At 43.3% G+C, this 20,393-nt stretch overlaps 1 protein-coding gene across 3 annotated transcripts in view; it reads right to left on the bottom strand.

Moving 5' to 3' along the window:
• MCC (MCC regulator of Wnt signaling pathway) overlaps window positions 1–20,393 on the bottom strand; it is a 1,374,593-nt gene that overhangs the window by 500,684 nt on the left and 853,516 nt on the right. For all 3 annotated transcript variants that reach the window (XM_085632616.1, XM_085632618.1, XM_085632617.1), the window contains one exon: window positions 13,385–13,527. In XM_085632616.1, the coding sequence (XP_085488742.1) occupies window positions 13,385–13,527 (143 nt within the window). The remainder of the gene's footprint in view (window positions 1–13,384; window positions 13,528–20,393) is intronic.

Raw genomic sequence — 20,393 nt, forward strand, 5'->3', positions numbered from 1 at the left:
CATCGTTTCTCCCATGTCCAGACGTTTACGGAGAATTTCTGTGACGCCCAGGAGTGTGGATTCTGTAGAGAAGCCAGCTCTAAATCCTGATTGTGATGTATGAAGGATTTCTTGGGAGTCCACAAACTGTGTCAGCTGCTTATTAACATGTTTTTTAAAGATTTTAGAAAATGCAGGGAGTAAAGAAATAGGGCGGAAATTAAAAAGTTCTGCCGGTTCAGCATTCACCTTTTTCAGCAGGGGTAGAATCATGGCATGTTTCCTCGCCGCTGGTACTATTGCTTCACGTAGCGATGTATTAAGCAGTTCCATAATGACATTAAGTAGTGGTAATTCCAATTTTTGAAGAATGGGGAGAGGGTCCTTGGGAGAGCCAGATTTAAGACTGGATAGGATGCGACTAAAAGATGATGTATCTAGAGGCAGCTAGTTATCCAACGGCTTACCAGGGATTGCAATGGTGGCCTGTGTCATAGAGGGAAAGGTGCAACCCGATGTAGGTGCATTGCGCATTAAGTGCAACTCTGCATAAGTTGTCATGATATTAAATTCTGTATAGATTTTTTCAATTTTATCAATGAAGAACTCAGCCAGGTCTTCACATTGCGCTGTATTTAATTCAGGTGGCGTGGGTTGGCAAGATGCACCTGACAACTCTTTCACAACTTTAAATAGGACTTTAGGATTGTTATGAGCCAATGTGATGGTTTTGTTTGCATGCTCAGCACGAGCAGCTTTACATAGTTCATGGTAATCCTTTTTTGCCAGTTTGTAAGTAAGTTTTGATTCTGGCGCATAGTCCTTTCTCCACCGTCTCTCCAAAGCTTTACATTTGGTTTTTACTATTTTTAATTTATCAGAAAACCACAGGGCAGGAGGACATTGATTGTTCATTATTTTGTTAGACATAGGTAGACATACATCAATAGATGACATCAGCCAAGCTTGAATAGTCTTCGCATCAGCTATATTTGTTGGGGAGGTGGCAGGAATGTTGTTTAGGAGATGTTGATTAAAGCGATCGATATCTAAGTTCTTCCAGTTTCTGAACCCTACTTTGGAAGATAGGTTAGAGGGGGTTTTGCCTTGCGTCTCCAGTTTTACCCTAAAACCAACCAAAAAGTGATCAGACCAGATAATTGGGAGGGCTGCCAGGCAAATGATGCTAGCTAAATTAGAAAAAAAAATGGGGTCTAGCAGATTTCCAGCCTTATGAGTGGGACCTGCTTTATGAAGTAGAACATTCATGGCTGCTAAATCAGCAGTCAAAGTGGAGCTGATAATGCATGTAGGGTCATTACAATGAATGTTTAAGTCTCCTAAAATAGTAAAGTTCGTAGCTTCCATTAACAGAGGGGCAATAAGTTCTGGGAGCGTCGATGCCCATGCAACAGCAGGACCCGGCGGTCAATAAATCAGGATCCCTGAGAATGTAAATTGAGATGTAAGCGAAAGTTTAAAAGAGCTGGATTCACAGCCTATGAAGGCTAGGTCATCCTATTTATAAGTGTAAGTGTTTTTAAAAATGAGTGCAATTCCCCCTCCAGTTTTACCTTTCTGATGATTGTATAGTTGGGAGGTAGGGCGATTGCCACATCTGATCCTGAACTCTCATTAAGCCATGTTTCCGTAAGAAAAATGGCATTGGGCTGTGTATTCTGTAAGAGGTCATGTATATCTTCCTTATGTTTGGGAAGTGACCTGCAGTTTAGGCTAAAAAAGGTGAATTCTTCTAAGAGAACAGCTTTAGGTTTGACAGCAGAAGAGAGCAGAGGATTTTTTTTCATGGGGCTAGTAATAGTGTCAGTATGTTCCCTCCTGAGTTGTGTAGAAAATGAGAAACCACAACAAAGACGGTTAGAAGCCAGACTTTCTGGAGTTAAGGAGTTACATTTCACTTTTGGCTTAGGACACAGATCATGTAATCGTTTCTGAGAGTAAGTCCTAATATTTTTGGGTAAAGAGGCATGCATGATGACGTACTATACTGATTGACATGCGTTTCATGTTCCGATCCAAAATGGCAGAGGCCTGAAGGTTTGGTAAATTGAAAAAAAAAATACCAACAAGAAAGTGCTTTTTTCAATCCAAATGGCTTGAAAGAGACAGTAGCTGAGAGAGGGAAACAATTAAGTGGATGGAAGAGCAATGGCTGGGGGTGAGCAACTGACAGTGGGTCAAATACTTTATTAAAATAAAGTGGGACACAATGGACAGGATGGGGAGGAGGAAGCAACATTGAAAACGTGGGATGGGTTGGGGGAGGGCAATTAAAAATGCAGCAAACAGACGAGCGAGCAACTGGGGGGGGAGCAACACTGAGCACCTGGGAGTGGGGGTGGGGGAGTCGGTGTGAGAAATCGAGAAAGCACAGGCAGCATTCGTAGGGGAAAAAGATGTTCTCTAAATGTGAGCAGAGAAAGGATAAAGTCAGCCAATGAAAATGATGGTAAAGAGGTCATGCTACAGGGGAGGGACAAGCACAAGAAGAGAAAGGGAAGCCATTGAAAAAGGAGCAAAGAAACCGGAGGGACAATAAAGCAAACCAGTGGAAGCAGTGGGCGAGCTCTACGCACAGGGTATGTTTCTGCAGCCAGACACCCACTGTCTGGCAGGCGAGATCTAACAAAACTGAGGTCTAAAGATGAACCCTGGCGAGTGTGCAGCAAATATTAGCAGATAATCTCAACTAGCACACCAGCGTGGAACAGCAGCTCCACCAAATGTCTAAAACTGGCCTTGTAAAGGGCAGGAGTCTGCACTCAGCCAGAATATTTCAATCCCTGCTCGGTCCTGCAAAGCGGACTCCATTTAAGTCATGCAAAGCGGACTCCATTTAAGTCATGCAAAGCAGACTCCATTTAAGTCATGCAAAGCTGACTTCATTTAAACCAGCAAGGGAAAGAGACCCATGCCTTTGAGCCAAGTTCTGAAGAGGTGCCAGGCGGAGAGCCAGCGCTAGTGGTAACATGTTCATGTTCTGCCCACAAAGCAATCTGTGCATTCCCTGGCAGACCAGCAAGCAGAGCCGAGACCCAGGCTGGCCTGGCACCAGGCCCGGGTATACGCTCCTAGGGTGAAGAGCCCTCATCAAGGAAGAACAGCATTAACATGGCAATCTTCACTCTTCTGTGCATGGAAAAATCACTGGAGAGCAATGAAGTTGGTGAAAATAAACACGAATAAACTGCATGCCAAAAAGGATGTAGTACATTTAAACCCTGTCTTTATTTGCCATTTGGAAGACATACAGCATACGTCATCCGTGGGACCGGTGTATTGTGCATTATCAAATATGTCAATGTTCAACAAGGGCCGAATATTTATTACAGGCCCCATTAAATCTTCATCAAAGAAATAGTCCCACCTTATTCCTGCAAAACAGATGCAAGGGGGTGGAATGGTGGCAGACTCTTCTATTAAGATAGAGGTACAAAATCGAGAGTTAAAGCCCTTCACCACTTCAGTATCACCCACATTATACATTTACGCATCACAAACTCCTCTACTAAGGGCCTTAGGGCTACAATACAAGGATGCATGGTGGGACTGGAGCAGAAAATAGACCCAGATACCAAATCGGAAGAGGCCCCCTTAGTGAATTAGAAAGCTAAAGTAGTGGCCCACGTGTGCAAATCAGGGCAATTTTAAACTTTTAAAGACAGGATATATAGGTATTTTGCAAAGTATGGGCAGGGTGCATGTATGTATGCTTACTGCAGGCAATGTTTGTAATAACATCAGAGAAATCCAAAGTAAAACCAGGTCCACCAGACCACAAAACAGGCCCACAAACAGCCAATAACCTCCCCACACATTGATCTGTCACACCAGCCTTTCAGACACGGCCAGACTGCCCTTTGGGCCAGTCCGACCCTTCAAGCTGTTACAAAATGCAAAACCAATGGCAGTACATACACGAAAACCAGGTTTACGGGGGAATGGAAGCCTTCGGTTGAAAGGTCACGTGGCTACTTTCATGACTCAGGAAAGCAGAGAAGGGCCGGGATTGTCACGTTGAGTAAGAGCCTTTCAACGTGTCAGAGTTGTAACTAGGCACACCTGCGTGACATTCAGGTGTTCTCCCAACTAAATTGACCAGATGGGTACAATACCGGGTCGTAATGGAAAGCACGTCTGTCCTTCCTACAAATTCGACTCCATGGAAAGCACGATCAATCGCGAGCTATGCATTCGCAGCAGCCTTTTCAATCTGTTTTACTGTGCTCCGCCATCTTATAGCAGATTCCAAGCCAGTGGGCGGTACAACGTGCCCATATTGTTTAATTTAAGGAAAAAAGTTCCCCTACTTTCTGTGAAAAGATAACCGTCCCAGGACAGTTAATTCCGAGGGCTGAAATGCTTCAGCTGAGGTGTCAGGCAGGGACTCTCCTGCGCTGTGACACAGAAGGCGAGCAGACAGCTAAACAAGCCTTCTTGCCAGGGGGCCTGCTTACCTGAAAGAAATGTAAATGTGCACAACGGGTAACTTTGCAAATGTAAATGGTGCGCGAAAGCCGGAGTGGCTTTAATTAATGGAATCACTTGACACATCCTGATGACACAGATTGAATCTTTTTGAGTGGTATTGGAGAGACGTTACCAGCTGAGCTGTGAAGAGTGTGCTTTTTAAAGGGGCACAACACTGCTCCAACCAGGATTCAATTCCATGGCTCTCTGGTTACAAACACAGCTCTCTACAGCAGATTAACTAAGAGAGGTTGTACAATAGTGCATTTCCCACTGATTAACTTAACCTGCATTTATTTTACATTTATGCTGTGATGCTGTGTGTTATTTTATATGAACATAACTGCAGGAAAAAAGAAAAAAGTTACAGAATATTTTGGTTTTTTTAGCCACGCCTTTGACCCCGCCCTAACACTTACTCGCCCCACCTCGATTGTGCACAGCATCACAGTATCTTACTTTTTAATGTATTTTGACTGCTGTTCCAAGTTCTGTATTTTTTGTATTGCAACATAAAGCTGGAATATTGCTCGTGAAAATATACATACGAACAAGACCCAACAGAAGATTAGCAAATCTGCAGACTGTGCATGTGTCGGCTGTGCTGCCCACTGCTGACCGTGAGCCATCATGAGCAGTGCTCTGCAGCACCTGCAGTCTTGAGCTGCATTGCCTTGCACAGGAGCCAAAATCCCTACGAGACGTGTAAACATCCATACACCCAAAGAGAACCAGAGTCACTGACAGTGGTGGCTGGTGACATTTCAAAGTGGCGAGGCGTAAAAGTTGAAATTTATGTAGTGAGAAAACAAAATGAGCAATCCCAACATACATAAGGAGGGTTTAGGGATTTTCTCACGTTGGGGACATTTTGAAATAAAAAGTGGGGAAAATGTTGCATTTTAAAGCAAATTTGAAGGAAAATTTCATGAAAAGCTAGAAGGTTTATGAAGCAATATTTAAACACATGAAAAAAGATAACATAATGGGAATTATTGGGACACCATAAAAACCTTTGCCCGTTCCACATGCCTCATTAAAATTTAATTCACAGCCTCACAATTCAACATCTTCAATATTAATTATTTACAGGAAAATCAATGTTGTAACTTCCTGATCTTAAACACCTAAAAAACTTTAGCAAAGCCACTAGTCCTGGTTGGATTTACGTGTATGTTAGTTGCTGCGTTAGATTTCTGGATACAACAGAAAGCTTACACCGGGACCAAAATACATGTTGGGTGACAAACTATGGGAATCAGAGAAGTGTAATTTATCTGTTTAAGCCATGCCCTTAATTACATAGGCCATGCCCCTTTTAGAGATCTCCACTTCTTTCATCTTACGTAAAGTCCTGCTTCAACCCTATATCATCCTCAGTCCTTCACTCCCTCTTCCAACCCTCCACAGTAGCTCGCCAGCTCAAACTTTGTGTTGCGCTCCTCCTCTCTCCTGCGCTCTTGGACGCTTCTTCACCCTGCTACACCTGCAACCACTTAGGACCTCCCCTCTCACCAAAAAAACACCACCCAAATATCTGCTTGTTGCGTCTGAATAGCAAAATCTCATAACTCAGATTGTTTCTTTTCCAGTAATGCAAAGCTAGAGGAGAAACTGCCCCTGCTGGCCCTTCGACTCTGTCTGAGATCTGCCTTTACTAGGCTTTATTCTATCATTGACTGGCACAGTCAAGGTGTGCACTGAGCACTTCAAGGTGTGTACTAAGCACTTTGGAATTTGCAACACCTTGACAAGGAACTGACAGCCACAGGAATTCAACGGACCCAATAAAACTGCCCCCTCTGCACCCACCACCATCACTTTAAGAAGAAATGAAAACAGATCGATTGGACAGGTTAGGGGTTGAGCATACAGTATCCATCTTACTAATACAAACACACGTCTGCGTACAGAACCACAACATGCACACAGAAATACAGGGACATGCACGAGGGGTGCAGACTCATCAGCATACATACAGGTACCCACAGCCATTCAACGTCGCATATACACAGGAACCAGGGCAAGCACATAGGTGTGTACATACAACCGAAAACATGCATGCATGCATGCATGCTTTCGGGTGTGCAAAGACAGGAAGAGACACATGCACCCTCATGTACATAAAACACACACACATTCATACATACACCTTGACAAACACAGGCACACTCCGGACCCACTTTAACAGACTGGTAATGTTTCCAGACAAAACCGCAAAGGTGAGCTGCAGAATATTTAATGCTAGTAATTAATAAGGAGAACTTTGGGACACTTGACACAGACTTCTTACACCCAATGAGCCCATCCCCAGCTTAGAAGCCTTGCTTGACCCCCACTCTAAGTTATTAATCTAGTCTCTGCAATTTAAGCCTTTTTTTACCATATCGATTGGGGACTGTATTCTGTAGAATTTCGGAATCACAGCTTATTAATTGACATGCATCAGATCTGTATATTGTTCGAATGCTGAAAACAAGAGAGTGGGTTCTCATAAATCTCTCTGCACAGGCCCAGAGTATCATCGTGAAAAACCACAGTAGGGGACATCACTGATCAAGTAGCTTTAAAAGCAAGACACTACGGGGCAGATTTACAAGCCCCTTGCACCACTTTTGCGTCACTTTTGCCATGTTAAAAGTGACGCTAAAGTGGCGCAAGGGGCTTGTAAATCTGCCCCTACATATTTTTCAATGTATTTATGTTTTTTATTATTTTGTGCCAACTACTTAAACGAGAGATGTTTTTTGGTGCATGGAGCTTCTTAATAACGGTTTAATCATACATTAAAGAAATTCAGAATGTAACAGGTGATAAAGCAGAAAGAAATACCAGGTATTCTGAGTCAAATCCTGAAACGCTTCAGGTTTTGGATAAATATACAATTGCACAAGTAACCTGTCCAGCTCTACCGTTCTCAAAATCGAATGCCCTTGCAACTTCAGCTCGTAAATCACATTTGTTAAAAGATAAGCATTTTACGTATATTTTTCAGTACTTACCTGATTAAATGCCGTTGGTCTGGATGGATATCAATTGGCAAGAACTGGTGACGGTGTCTAAAGTGCAGCAGGCTTAGCTGCACATCATCTGAGAGTCTGAGTGTGTGGGCCTAAGACGTGATGAATTCTCTAATGTAGACAGGGCGGGACTCATGTTATCGCAGCTTAAAGGGAACATAGATGCCAACCTGTATTCTTTTGGCCCTGTGTTGCGTTGAACAAGATGAGCGAGGTGTGTCCACAGAGAAAGGGCTCGGGCTCAGCTTCATAAGTAACGGTTACGTTTCCAAAAGTGAAAGCATCACACTAGGAATGAAAAGAAAATCCAGCTGCACCCCTCCTACAGCCCGCCCCCTCTCGTGATGAGTTTAATATTGTTAACACCCATTACCTCGTTCTCCTTCTCAGCCTGCCCCGCCCCCTGCCATTCAAATGAATGGAGTTCTGTGAACTCCTCCCAGGGCCATTGTGAAAGCGCCCGAAATCCAAACATATTCAGGGCATTGAAAATCGGCATGCCCTCTGCCCTGATGTCACAGTTGTAGCTTGTGCCAGCAGGTCGAAGAATACCTCGCCCAGCAGGCACAAGCACAGCAGGAGCAGGACATCTGCAAAGTTCATCACAGCTGTCCATAAAAAATAAGAAAGCAACAACTGCAAGTAGTATTTTCTTTTCAGCTGTGAGGTGACTATTTTCTAAATTCTCTTTTTGCCTCTCCCCTCAGAGTGGTAGGGGCAGGACGACGCCCATTTTGCCCATTAGCACCAGTCGCCCCTGGTCACTGAGCAAATAATTCTATTCACTCAGCACCTGCAACTTCCATACTGCCTCATGCCACCCCTAGTACGAAGATTGGGAGACGAAGGAGTGAACAAGCAGGAGAACTAATGACTTTGACTGATCTATGCAAACGCAAAGAGATGATGGACGGAATGCTGAAACTTTTCAAGCACTCACCCCCAGTCACAGATCTGGGTTGAATCCATCATCGTTCTTTAGCACACGTCGCCACCCCAGTTCAGTCCCAGTCATATGCAAATCAGTCTTGACTCTGTTCCTCATGGGAACATTCCAGCCTGAGCTACCAAGCCAGGTATTCCCTGGACTGGAAACAATCATCCTGGGACCGGGTTCAAACTAGCCTAACTGATATGGGGTGTTACCCTGAAACCGGTCCCAGGATGGTTGTTTCCGGTCCAGGGAAGCCCTGGCTTGGCAGTATGGGTTGGACTGTTCCCATGAGGAACAGGGTCAAGACTGATTTGCAGATGGCTGGGTCTGAGCTGGGGTGGCGAATCTGAAAAAGCAACAGGAGTGTGTGGAGTCATGAGGGAAATGACACAGGGAGTGGGAGGAGAAGAACAAAAGGGAGACAGCAAAATGGGTGAGTAGACGAGGGAGACCGTAACAAAGAGCATGGGAGAGAGAAACTCAGAGGTGAGAGAAAGCAACATGCAGTGCGGGGGAGAGAAGTGCACGGACAACATCGGGGAAAGAAATGTATGGACGAGCGAGAGTAATACAGGGGCAGAGAATCACACAAGGAAAACAGCAGGAAAACAGATGCACTCTCATGGAGTGCTTAAAAGAGTCTAAAAGTGAGCAGTGCAAGGACACAATTAAAGAGGCTATGGCCCAGGAGAGGGAAAACACAAGATGGAGAACGCAAGCCATCAAATAACAAGCAAGCGAATGAGAGTAACAATAAAGCCAACTAATGACAAGCAAAGGATGGGCTTTAAGCCACTGTAAATTCTTGGTAAGCTGACAATAGTTATTTTTCACTGAAAGCTCAATGTAAAAAAAAAAAAAACTCTTAAAATGGAAATGAATCAAAAATGTAAGACCACATTTAGAAGAGATGAGATGTATTACAAAAACAAAGAAGGTTATGTTCGTTTTTACAGTAATGACACATTTGCATGGCATCGTAGCATATTCTCACTTGGCACTCTCATGCAGAACTGGCAAGGCATCAATTGAATTGGATGATTCTTGGTAGCTGTGAGAGATTAGCAGAGTGTACACCCAATGCATAGCTTATAAATGGATTATGTAAGTAAGCGTGATGGAAAACCTCGGTTTGATTTAGAGAAATCTTTGTAGTGTCATATCTACGGTGGCGGCAGCTCCTCCGCTAAAGCGAAGGAGCGTCACCCCACTGCTCTACAGCCGCTCAAAAAGGAAAAATAAAATGATAATAACGCAATGTTATTATTATTTTATTTTTCCGTGCTGCAGCGACTCAGTTTGTTTGTTTCATGAGGGGTGGGATGGGGCTGGGCTGGCCAGAGCAGGGAGGAGGAATGGTAGGCACTCGCCAAGTGCGAATGACGGTTTGGCCGGCCATCTTGACGAGCCAAACAGTTATGCACACTTAGCAGGTTCTCCACCTGGCCGTATTGTACAGTCTGGGTGGAGAACATGCACAGTCTCCGAGTCCCTGTCTGAGTGCCGAACTAGGGCGATCAGACCAATCACTGCGCAGCTGTCATGCTGGTGACAGCAGAGTTGTGATTGGCTAGCGTAGTCTGGAAACCCGGGGGCTTTCTGCTGCCGGAGCCAGAAGAGAAGAGAACAGAGGAGAGTCAGCGGCCGGCCATACCAAGGTAAGTGCTTTTTTTTCCTTTTTCATTAGTCCTCACACCCATTCGGTAGCAGCCCCGCCACTGGGGTACGGATGGGTGTCCCAGAGGAGTATTACATCTTTTCCAGCAAAAAAGATTTTACCTCAAATTGATTTCAAAGTAACTTTTGTATGCAAAACCTGAAAACCTGTTGTACAGATGGGTGCCCCACAGGAGTATTGCACTTTTGTGCATTTGGAGATATGTGGCCCATTGCTCAGCCGGAGTAAAGTGTTCCGTATTTAAGCATCACAGTCCAGGAAGAAAAATGTGATGTGAATTTGTGCTTATGAGGGTGTGGTGGGTTTTTGCTAGATTTATCAGCACATTCCATTGCACATTTTACGATGGTGCACAACAGCACCATTGATTTGGCTGTGTTACGGCAATTGTATGACTAGGTTACAGTGATGAGCATGCCCCTTTAAAGATGTGTGTGGAATGATGTGACATGAGGGTACTCTTGCACAAACAGTGCTCTTGGGAATCTGCTGCAACCCAGATCGGGCATATGTGTGGAGTGTGTCTGGTATGGACCGTTTCATGCTGTGCCGATTGAGGAGGTTTGTGCATCGTCTTGGTGAAGTGTGCATCCTAACAATGGTCTTTCTCTAAGTCAGAGCTTGTTCATGTTAAAGCGTGAATATGCAGCGCCTCCTGAGGGAAAGAAAATGGGTCCTGTAGGGGAAAGCATAATATGCAATACAGGGTGCCACATGATTGGTCACTACCTATGACGGGGATGCGGTGCACAGAACAGGATTTAGACATAGCCCTTATAGATATAATACAATTCACAGGCGAATCGAGGACATGGGAAAATGAGTGATGGAAAGAAAAACAGACACCAGGCCATTCGCAATAGCATTTAATCAGTAGAGTTAACTTGCCCCTATCTCCCCAATAACCTATGCAATGCCTGTGACCGCAGCTACATTATACTCGCCGCTATATTGGCCAAAATAATGTGAAAACGTGGCCCTGCTGTATCCTCACCTCCATAGAGTGTCTTCCCCCCACATATGCCAGGAGCACTAGAAACATCTTTTCCGGCAAAATAGTTTTTGCCTCAAATTGTTTTCAAAGTAACTTGTGTGTGCAAAACCTGGAAAATTGGTAAACACAGCCTTAAATCCTCTCCTCTTCATCCACTGGAAGGAACTCGTCCTGAGACAGATCAACATATATGAGAAATGAGGCTGAGGTGTGTTCAACTCGAAAGTGACCGAGAGCGGTAAAGGCACCTGCAAACTCTGGCAATAGATACCGCAGAACGGGGAACTTTCCTTTTTATTTTTTACAATCCTTATACACTTAATTAAATAGGTTTTATTCCACGAAAATAGAAGTGTTTCCTTATGACAGCACTTTTCCAATTCTTCCCAACAAAGTAAAGGTGTTACAATTCGAATTACTATCCTCGCCGCTGAACTCCCTCACTGTGGATAAAAACATTTTTTTAATATATAAGTCATTTAGCACCTGAGCAAATCTTGTGTCGATAACATACACAGTGCAGACTCTAGCCAGTAGTTGAAAGAAGATCCAGGAAAGAGGAGAAATCTCTTTGATCGATATTCATAGTGTCTTCTGGCTTTACTATTTGGAAATGTTTCCACCATGCATTTTTCTGGTGCCCTCAGTAAAGACCTTCACCTCTTGGACAAGTCACCCTGCCCTTCATATGTTATACTGGCAACAAACTCAACCTGGAGTTAGGGACCTTGAGCATCCCTGGACCAAGTGGAGGCAGACCCTCCTTGGATTACCAGTGGGAACCAACTTGCCATAACCAGACTCTTCTTTTAAGCTAAATCAACACAGCATATGATTAACAAATAACACAGATGAGGAAAGAAGAACGTGACAAAAAAGTACAGGAAACGATCAAAAAGAGGACCACATTGAAACAAGGCAAATGTGCCGTCACATTAGGGACCACAGCAGAAGCTCCAACAGTGGAGCAGGCCCCATCTCACCTCTCGCTTAAGGGAGGGTATGCCATTGAACCCAATGGACTGGTGAACTGGGTCCCAACAAAACCAGGATGCGTGGTCCAATTATGTCTGCAGGCAACATGCTAATAAATATTAGCTATGGAATACCATTGCAGAGGGGTGTGGGAAGTGTGTTGACATGCACAACAAAGAATACCAAGAAATAGGAATTGTGGAATGAAGAAATAGGGGATAACTCAGAGTGAGGGAGAAATGCAAAACGTGTATATGAGAGAATGGTGAGAAATAAAAAGAAGGATGAGACTAAAGATGGGGAGATAGAAAGAGGAAAGAAAGAACAGGAGAAGGGAATGGTGAACAGAAGGAAGAAACCATGAAAGGGGATTAGAAAGAAAAGGTGAATGGTAGGCTGGAAGAGTGAAAGAAAGGGTGAAGGAATGAATTATTTCAAGGATGAAAATATGGAGTGAAAAGATCGATGGACGGAGGTCAAAAGAAAGGATTTAAGAGTGAAAGGACTGATAGGCGAATGTTTAAATAAATGTACAAACAAAGAATGGACTGATGGTAAAGAGTTAAAGGAAATATGATAGAATAAAAAAATGTATGGATGGCGGGGTGAGTGGGAGAATGGATTAATGCACAGTATGTGAAGTGATGGAGAGATGAATCCACATAAGGGTAGATGGATTGAAAGGTGAAGAAACTGACAGATGAATGGAAGAACAGACAGAAGGGTGAAAGAATTGATGCATAGTTGGACGGAAGGAAGATTAAAGAGCAAAGGGAGCCCTTGCAAGTTGGGTACGGTTTGCTAGCTTTGCGTGCTCCGTGTGTTTAGAGGTACAGTTCAAGTGGGGGTATTCTAGTTTTCTGGATACTCCCTGACGCTTCAGCCTCCAGAAATTAGTGTCCTTTTGTTGGTTACTCAAAATGACCAGACACAGATTTAAGATGCCATTTTATATTTCTTCTATATTTTGATGAGATAATTGATCGTGAAACTATTTTAACTGTTTTTTAATGAAAATGGATGTATTTGTGGGGTCATGATATAATACAACAGTTTGTTTTAAACTACACAATAAGGATTAGAATCTATTTTGGGTAGGAATGCATGAATTCTTTTGTCTTGCCGCATAAAGATATCCCTTCTTAGTTTCAGTCTTTCTAAGCAGCTGCGGGATTCCCTCAACTTGGTGATGTGAATAAGTTGGATGTCAGAGCAACTCAAGTTCTCATCTTAGTCAGAGTTAATCAATTTCCTCATGTATTATTCCCTCCTCTCTACAAAAGAAAACGTCTGAATGAAGGAGACAAGGGTACCTTATTGTCGTGCCCTGCAATCGATCGATCTTCTTGTTCAGCTCAGCGATGATGCTGTGGAGTTCTGTGATCCGTTCCTCGTAGCGCAGAGTTGTCCGCTCCTGTACTTCTTCATGCTCTCGCATTAGGTGAGATTGTTCACACTGAAACAGAACACAACTACAGTCACACCACAGATAGGAGGTGAACACACCCAACAATGCAGTACAATCCGCCCCACCCACAGAGGGAACGCTGACTCAGGACAACACCGCAGGAGAACTGCCTTGCTTTCTAAGACCACAGAATGCTTCCTCGTTATATGCACTTTTGCAAAACAGCGCCTCCAACCAGATGACCTCCGTCTGCACATCAGCAAGACTACATCCCGTCAGGCTGTGCACTTTATTCAGTGCACAGCAAAAGGAGCGCATCCTGGTCAGTCACCTGCTGCTTGTTTGGCACGAACACACATCCGATGGCACCGAACAATGCATACGTGACTATAAGAGCGCATCCTGTCCAGTAGCCCACTGAAAACACAGTACAAAATATGCCTCCTGCCAGGTGGTCAATGAAAAATGTTTTCAAATAACACTGATGCTGCTCTTCCCTGATCCCTCGCCCCTTCATTTTTCGAAGAGAGGCCGTATCTGTCCCTGGTCCACTTAGAGACAGTCTACACTCAGCTCGTCAACTCCCACTAGTGCAGACTCGCTTTGGTTTTGAAAAGTTCATTTTTTAAACTCGTTAAAACAATGATGGTGAAAAAGACATCTTGTTTAAATGAAAAAGCCAAAGACCGGCTGCTCCTGTCCCATAGTACACGCTCCATGCAGCCCTAACTTTCCCTCCAGCAGAGATTCAATCCAATCTCGGCCCACGCTGACTAGGCGCCAAGTGCCAGGGGCATGGTAACTACAGGGGCAGCAGCAGCCTGGCATGCGCTCGTCAAGCTCCAGCTTGGTAGCCGACTGGAATCAAGAAACCAACCATCTGCTGCAGGCCACTCACCCGAACCGACCCAGCCTCCCACAGTCGGCGCTGCAGAGAGCTACAGCATTGCAACTCAACGGGATCTGACAAATGAGTTACAAGGCCTACTGCGGAGAGCCTGACATTTCATGATCAACCATGTGTTCAATGCCAGCAATCAAGCAGCTGTCAAATACAAGAGCAGAGACAAGCCAAAGACACTACAACACCATTATTTACTAGCGCAGTTCTACCCTAACTGATTCTGTTTGAAATATACATTAACACAACTGCAGTCTCTGGGACAACATGCACAACAAACGTTCTTCTTAAAATTTGTTCAAGTGTGTTGACATTTCATACATAGAAGCTGAGCTGACTGCTCGGTAGATCACACAGTTCCATCCTGGTAAACTGCCCTGTTCCCTCTGACTTATCTCACAGGGAAGGCATTGGTGAATACAATTTTCATCTTGTTATTCTTGAATGTAGGTTCTCTTTAGATGACCCTAACACAACCACATACAATACCATACACATACCAATGATTCTCAATTTTAAGCAGCCACACAGCTAAACTTTGGCTGCTTACAATTAAGAAATATTGGTATGTGTATGGAATAAATGTGTTTTGGTATAGATAAGAGTATGGTATACGTGAGCAAGATTTAAGTAATGAATGCATGTGTGATGGGGTTGATACATTTAGGGAGTGGCAGTTGGTACATGGATGTATGGAATATGAATGTATAGATTATAATTAAAATTAGCGCTAATGAGGGGTTTGATTGAGTAGAAGTGAGTAAATTAAAATATGATTGCAGAGAGGGTATTTATAGTGTAGATCATTTGGAGATAGTATCTTTATTTAATGTGGCACGTATATAATAGGTATGGGGCATTTTTTTAAATGTTATCTTCGGAACCCACTTGGGAGTGATTTTCCATGTTTGCCTATTTATTCTGGTCCATCCTAAATCCAGAAAAATAACACAAGACTTTTCAAAGTGAGTAGACTGAGACATGTTTGTATTCTCAAGTTTCAATTAAAATATGCAACATCTGTTTTCGGAGGCCTTTCAGCTCCTCCCAAAATGTAGTATTTAATAGAATATTGTTCAAAGCATGATGGTGCACAATATCAAAGTCATGTAATCACTGTCACTGTGGAATGTAATATGGAAATATTTTTTGTTAAGTATGTCTCTTGTAACTATATTTTGTCTGAGGGTGTGGGGAGTTAAAAGATTTTTGTTTTTGTGGTGTGTTCTTAAATGTTTGTCAAACTGTAGAGACTATACACTAGTCTTATTATAATTTTAAAAAGTATTTTCAATTACAGCCCTGATGAAGTCCTCCTTAGCACGAAACGGGTTGGCTGGGCTGGAGTACGATGTTTGATGAACATAAATAAAACAATTTTGGATATCGTATTATGGCTCCCGCTTCATGATGGACTGAAAAGAAGAAATAATTATTTGTCTATCCAGTTAAGATGAACATCTGCATTATTGAAATTTCTGTCAATTTCTTAAACGTATTGAGCGTTCCGATCTTGTATAGTTTTCTGTTTATGTTTGGTAGTTCCTGAGCAGTGGAATCACAAGAGGTTGAGTGCTAGCTCTCTAAATCTAAGTATTAACGCCTTTGCGGCGATCCAGGGTCAACACTGCTCTTTTTTCTGTGAATATTCACATCAATTCAAATGAAATACAAGGTCTGTGGAATACCATTGACCTATCCTGCTTCCCTTGAATCTTTAGCCTCTTCAAAATAGCTGAAGACTCGGCAAAAAACTACTGGGAAGAATACAGAATTACTGAGTGAATTAAACCTGGAATTACTAATTCACCCAGCAATAATAATTGGTCAGTGGAACCTCTGGACTCCATTCAGACTACAAGGTAACTCCGCCTCCTCCTAGGAAACACAATCACAGTAATATTAATGTCAAGGGTGCAAAATTACCCTGTGCTGGGCCACAGCACTCAAAAGAAGGCTAAAGATATTTGTAAAGCGCTATTCGAGCTGCATGAACGATACAGCACATTACATTACAAACCGGACATTACAATATAACACACGTGAAAACTTGGTTACATCAGGTATGGTAGAAGAGTTCATATCTAATGTAAATCTGCAACAGATGTGAAAGTTGGAAAGCGAGCCAAATGGCACTGAATAGTAGCGCTTCAGGTACTTGGTTCTAGAGTTTTGGGTCTTGGCAGAAGAAGGCACGGGTGAGTGTTTTAGATGCATTTGTTTTCAGATATAACAGAATATTCGTGGCTTGCTTCTAATTTCTCTCACTCCTTATATAACAGGCAATATGGCTGCCAAATACGTAGGGAGGCCGATGTGAAGGGCTTCATGTGCGAGACATGCCATTTTGAACTGGATTCTAGCTGCCAAGGCTTGAACCAGGGCCAATCTCGCAGTCGGTTAGTCTCATAGACAAAGCTTGCATCTCTTTTAGTCAGCTCAGCAATTTAACTCGTGTACTTGCGGTGTAGGACAGAGAAAAGTACTAGTCAATTACTGAGCTTTGGTACTATAATCTCATACAGAGAATACTTCATCATTACAAAGTGGGAGGACATTCTGATTTTCATTGCTGTGCATTTATGACTGCTCTAATTTTTCACATGTAAATAAATAAAAGACCTATTCTTTTTAAAAGATGGCATTCGTATTCCATATAGCTACCATCATAAAGTCAGGTGTATACAAAGTGAGGTACCATCCACCCACAGAGCATCACTACCAGAGATGACCACGGGATGTAATAGTAAAAAGTGCTTCCCTCGGATATTTTTTTTAAAGACGGTAGTGTAGAGGCCAGCCTGCTGCTACAGGTCGTGATAAATAAAATTTTGCGGGCTACCATCTCCACAGAGTATACAAATTACACTGCTGTCAATAACAAGCTTTCAAACGAATCGAGAAAAAAAGTAGCCCAAGTCGATTACAATCCATATTTGTTCCAAAACAAATTGACAGCGTCAAACTGGCATAAACGTTATGTAATAACGACTTTATTTTATTTATTTATTTTTATTTGTGGTTTGTTAAGTGCAACTAACCATCCTTACATGGCCTCTAAGCATTTTGAGAGTGGAGGTATTTAAGAGGAGGCAGTAAACAACATTTAGGAATAAACACTGCAGCTGGTAGTGGGGTAACAGTCTATCACTGACATACTCTCACTGAACTGTTTGTTTCCTACATAAGTCTGTAAAGCACCTGATACCCGCAAGGGTCTTGTTCGCGCTATATAATATTCACCTTCAAAATAAATAAATATTAATTAAATAAATAAATAAATGCTATGAATGGACAGTGTTGTGAGATGGCCCACCCTAAAACATGACCTGAAATACAGGACAAAGCCTTAAAGGAGCAAGAGGCCTGGTAATTGGAGTGGCGGGCGAATTTAGGAGTCTGACCTGGAAAGGCCTAGGATACAACTGATGTAGGCCAGCATGGAGACAGGATGGTTATGCAAAGGCCAGGACGCAGAGGTTCATTGTAATGATTCTGCAGTCTCAGATAAAAGGGCAGGGAGCTCCACAGAGAGCAGCCGTGGATCAGCCGCCACAGCTCCTGTACCTAATCTGTCAGATCAACAATACGCCTCTCCTGGCAGACCAGAGGTATCCGACAGGTTTGTAAGAAACAAACAGGCAGTTTGGTACACAGTCCTGTAGTTCCACTATATGGTTTGAAGGACGTCCTTTCATTTACTGGGAGCAAACTGAGGGTCAATGTTGATCAATTTCCCTATGCAGCCCTCGCTCAATGAGCTGTACGCCTTCAAGCACTTTGCCAATTCCTTCCCCAGGTTTTGTCATTGATTTTGTCTTGTTCTTCAGAAAGGTTCTTGCCTCTTTGCAGACTGAATTTCTTGATAACATGGCACCTGAGTGCACTGCTGGATCTTCAAATAATAAAGTTATGAAAAAAGTGACTTGTCAGAATAATTATATTATTTCTTACTACAGCGCAACAAAACACATATTAAGGTTTCATAGCACTACAATGGAAAGAACCTGAAAAAACATCTCTGTACTAAACCCAACACTGTGTAAAAGGAAAGAAACCAAGATATATTCTTCTAAGGACATTAGAAAAAAATAAACTTTATGATTTTTCCTGTATAGGGTCAGTTCGATTAGAGGAAGAGCGTTTCGTAGTTTGGGGCCCAGAACTGAAAATCCACCTCCAATTCGAGCCCCTACCAAGCAATGACGAGTTGCTCCTAAGAGTTCTTCTAGTGATATACCGACTCAATCCCTTCTTCAAGATCTTAGCAACATTCCCAAACAATAATTTATACTCAGGACATATGACTAAGAATGATGTACATATCCTTTGGGTCTGTTTCAGCAGGTTTCATTATTGGCGGTGGAACTCCCTACTATGCAGACGTCTTGCGGATAGGACTTTAGACTGGGAATGATCCCTTTACCGCTGAGAGCCATCACCTACCCGGCCGGACGTCTGACACTGTTACTTCCTTGTCTCCACGCTGTGTCTCCTACCTCCTCCCCCAACTCTTTCCTCCTTCATTCTTTGTCTACCCCCCTATTCCTTTCCTCTCTCCCCTGTATTTCTCTCCCCCTGCCTGCTTTTTTTATTCTTATGCCTACGCTATGCTTTTCCCCCACCTCTTCCCTCCTTCATTCTTTGTCTACCTCCCCTATTCCATTCCTCTCTCCCCTGTATTTCTCTCCCCTTGCCTGCTTTGTTTATCCTTATGCCTACGCTATGATTTTGTAACTCATGTAACTATGCTCCAGCAACTGATGTAACTGTGTAACTATGTTCTGAAACAATGTTCTTCCTCATGTAAAGCGCTCTGATACCTCCGGGTCTAGCCAGCGCTATATAAAACTTTTCAAACAAACAAACCCTCTCTTCCACGCTGGATATCCTCCCTGTAGGGAGATTATTTGCCAAGGTGATAGCAGCCGCTATGTTATGTTCGTTTAGAAACTGTACATATGCACAACCACTAATGCATGAGGAGTAGTTGAAAAATTAACGTTCAAGGCCTACCATAAGGGACTTACCTACAAACTAATTCTTTCAGCTCCCAATATCGGACCGTATTTATTCACATTGACACACATACTCCTTCTTAGAGAAGGATTTCTGAACTGTCGCCTGTACTCCTAAACGTTTCCCTTAACTGGGCTCAAAGCAACAGCTCCTCTCTAGTTCCTCTGGAATTAGTTGCATCCTTTATGTAGGAAGTCGTGAGAAATAGCCCTGTTATTGCAAAGTAATTGCTGCTTCATCTTGCCATATTTGATTGCTTGCCTCTGCTGGTTCGCCCTGTTTGTTATCTATATCCTGGAATGTTGTTTGTTCCGCCCCCTTTAACAGAGCTCGCCACTTCTGTCCCCTACACAGCGGCGGCTCCTCTGCAATAGCGGAGGAGGGTCACCCCACTGCCTAGCGCAGAGGAAAAAGGAAAGGCAAAGGAAAAATAAAGCGATGTTCCAGCATCGTTTTATTTTTAGTTTGTCGGCTCTGAGCCAGCTGGTACATGGAGGAGCAGGGCATGGGGAGGGGGGAGGAGGGATTGTGCACTCTCTACATGCGCATGTGTTTGGCCGGGCGTCTCAGGCCGACCAAAAAACACATGGGCACTTAGGTTTCAGAAGCCGGGCTGCAGGTTTCTGCAGCACAGGGATTGGATGGGAGTCTGTCCCATGGGACCGGGAAGAGGATAGCAGGAGCGAAGGGGAGGTGGCCGGCGGTTACAACTAAGTTCTTTTTTTTAATTATTACTAACAATCGCACCCCTTGCACGCTCTCTTTCTCCCCCCCCACCACCCTTTGTTAGTGGCAGCCACCAATGCCCGTACTTACCCCTGCCTGTCAACCCCTGGCCACCCTTCATCGCACCTATCCTGCCAACACAAGCTTTGGCTTCATGTTTTTAGACTTGTGTTGTGGATGTGTATTTGCATTCTAAGCACATTAAGTTCTTTGACCAATTCTGGATGTAAATGCCTATACACGGATCGGATACAATACTATGCTTTTT

Source organism: Triturus cristatus, chromosome 2_1 (genome assembly GCF_964204655.1).
Source record: "Triturus cristatus chromosome 2_1, aTriCri1.1, whole genome shotgun sequence".
NCBI classification, from domain to species: domain Eukaryota; kingdom Metazoa; phylum Chordata; class Amphibia; order Caudata; family Salamandridae; genus Triturus; species Triturus cristatus.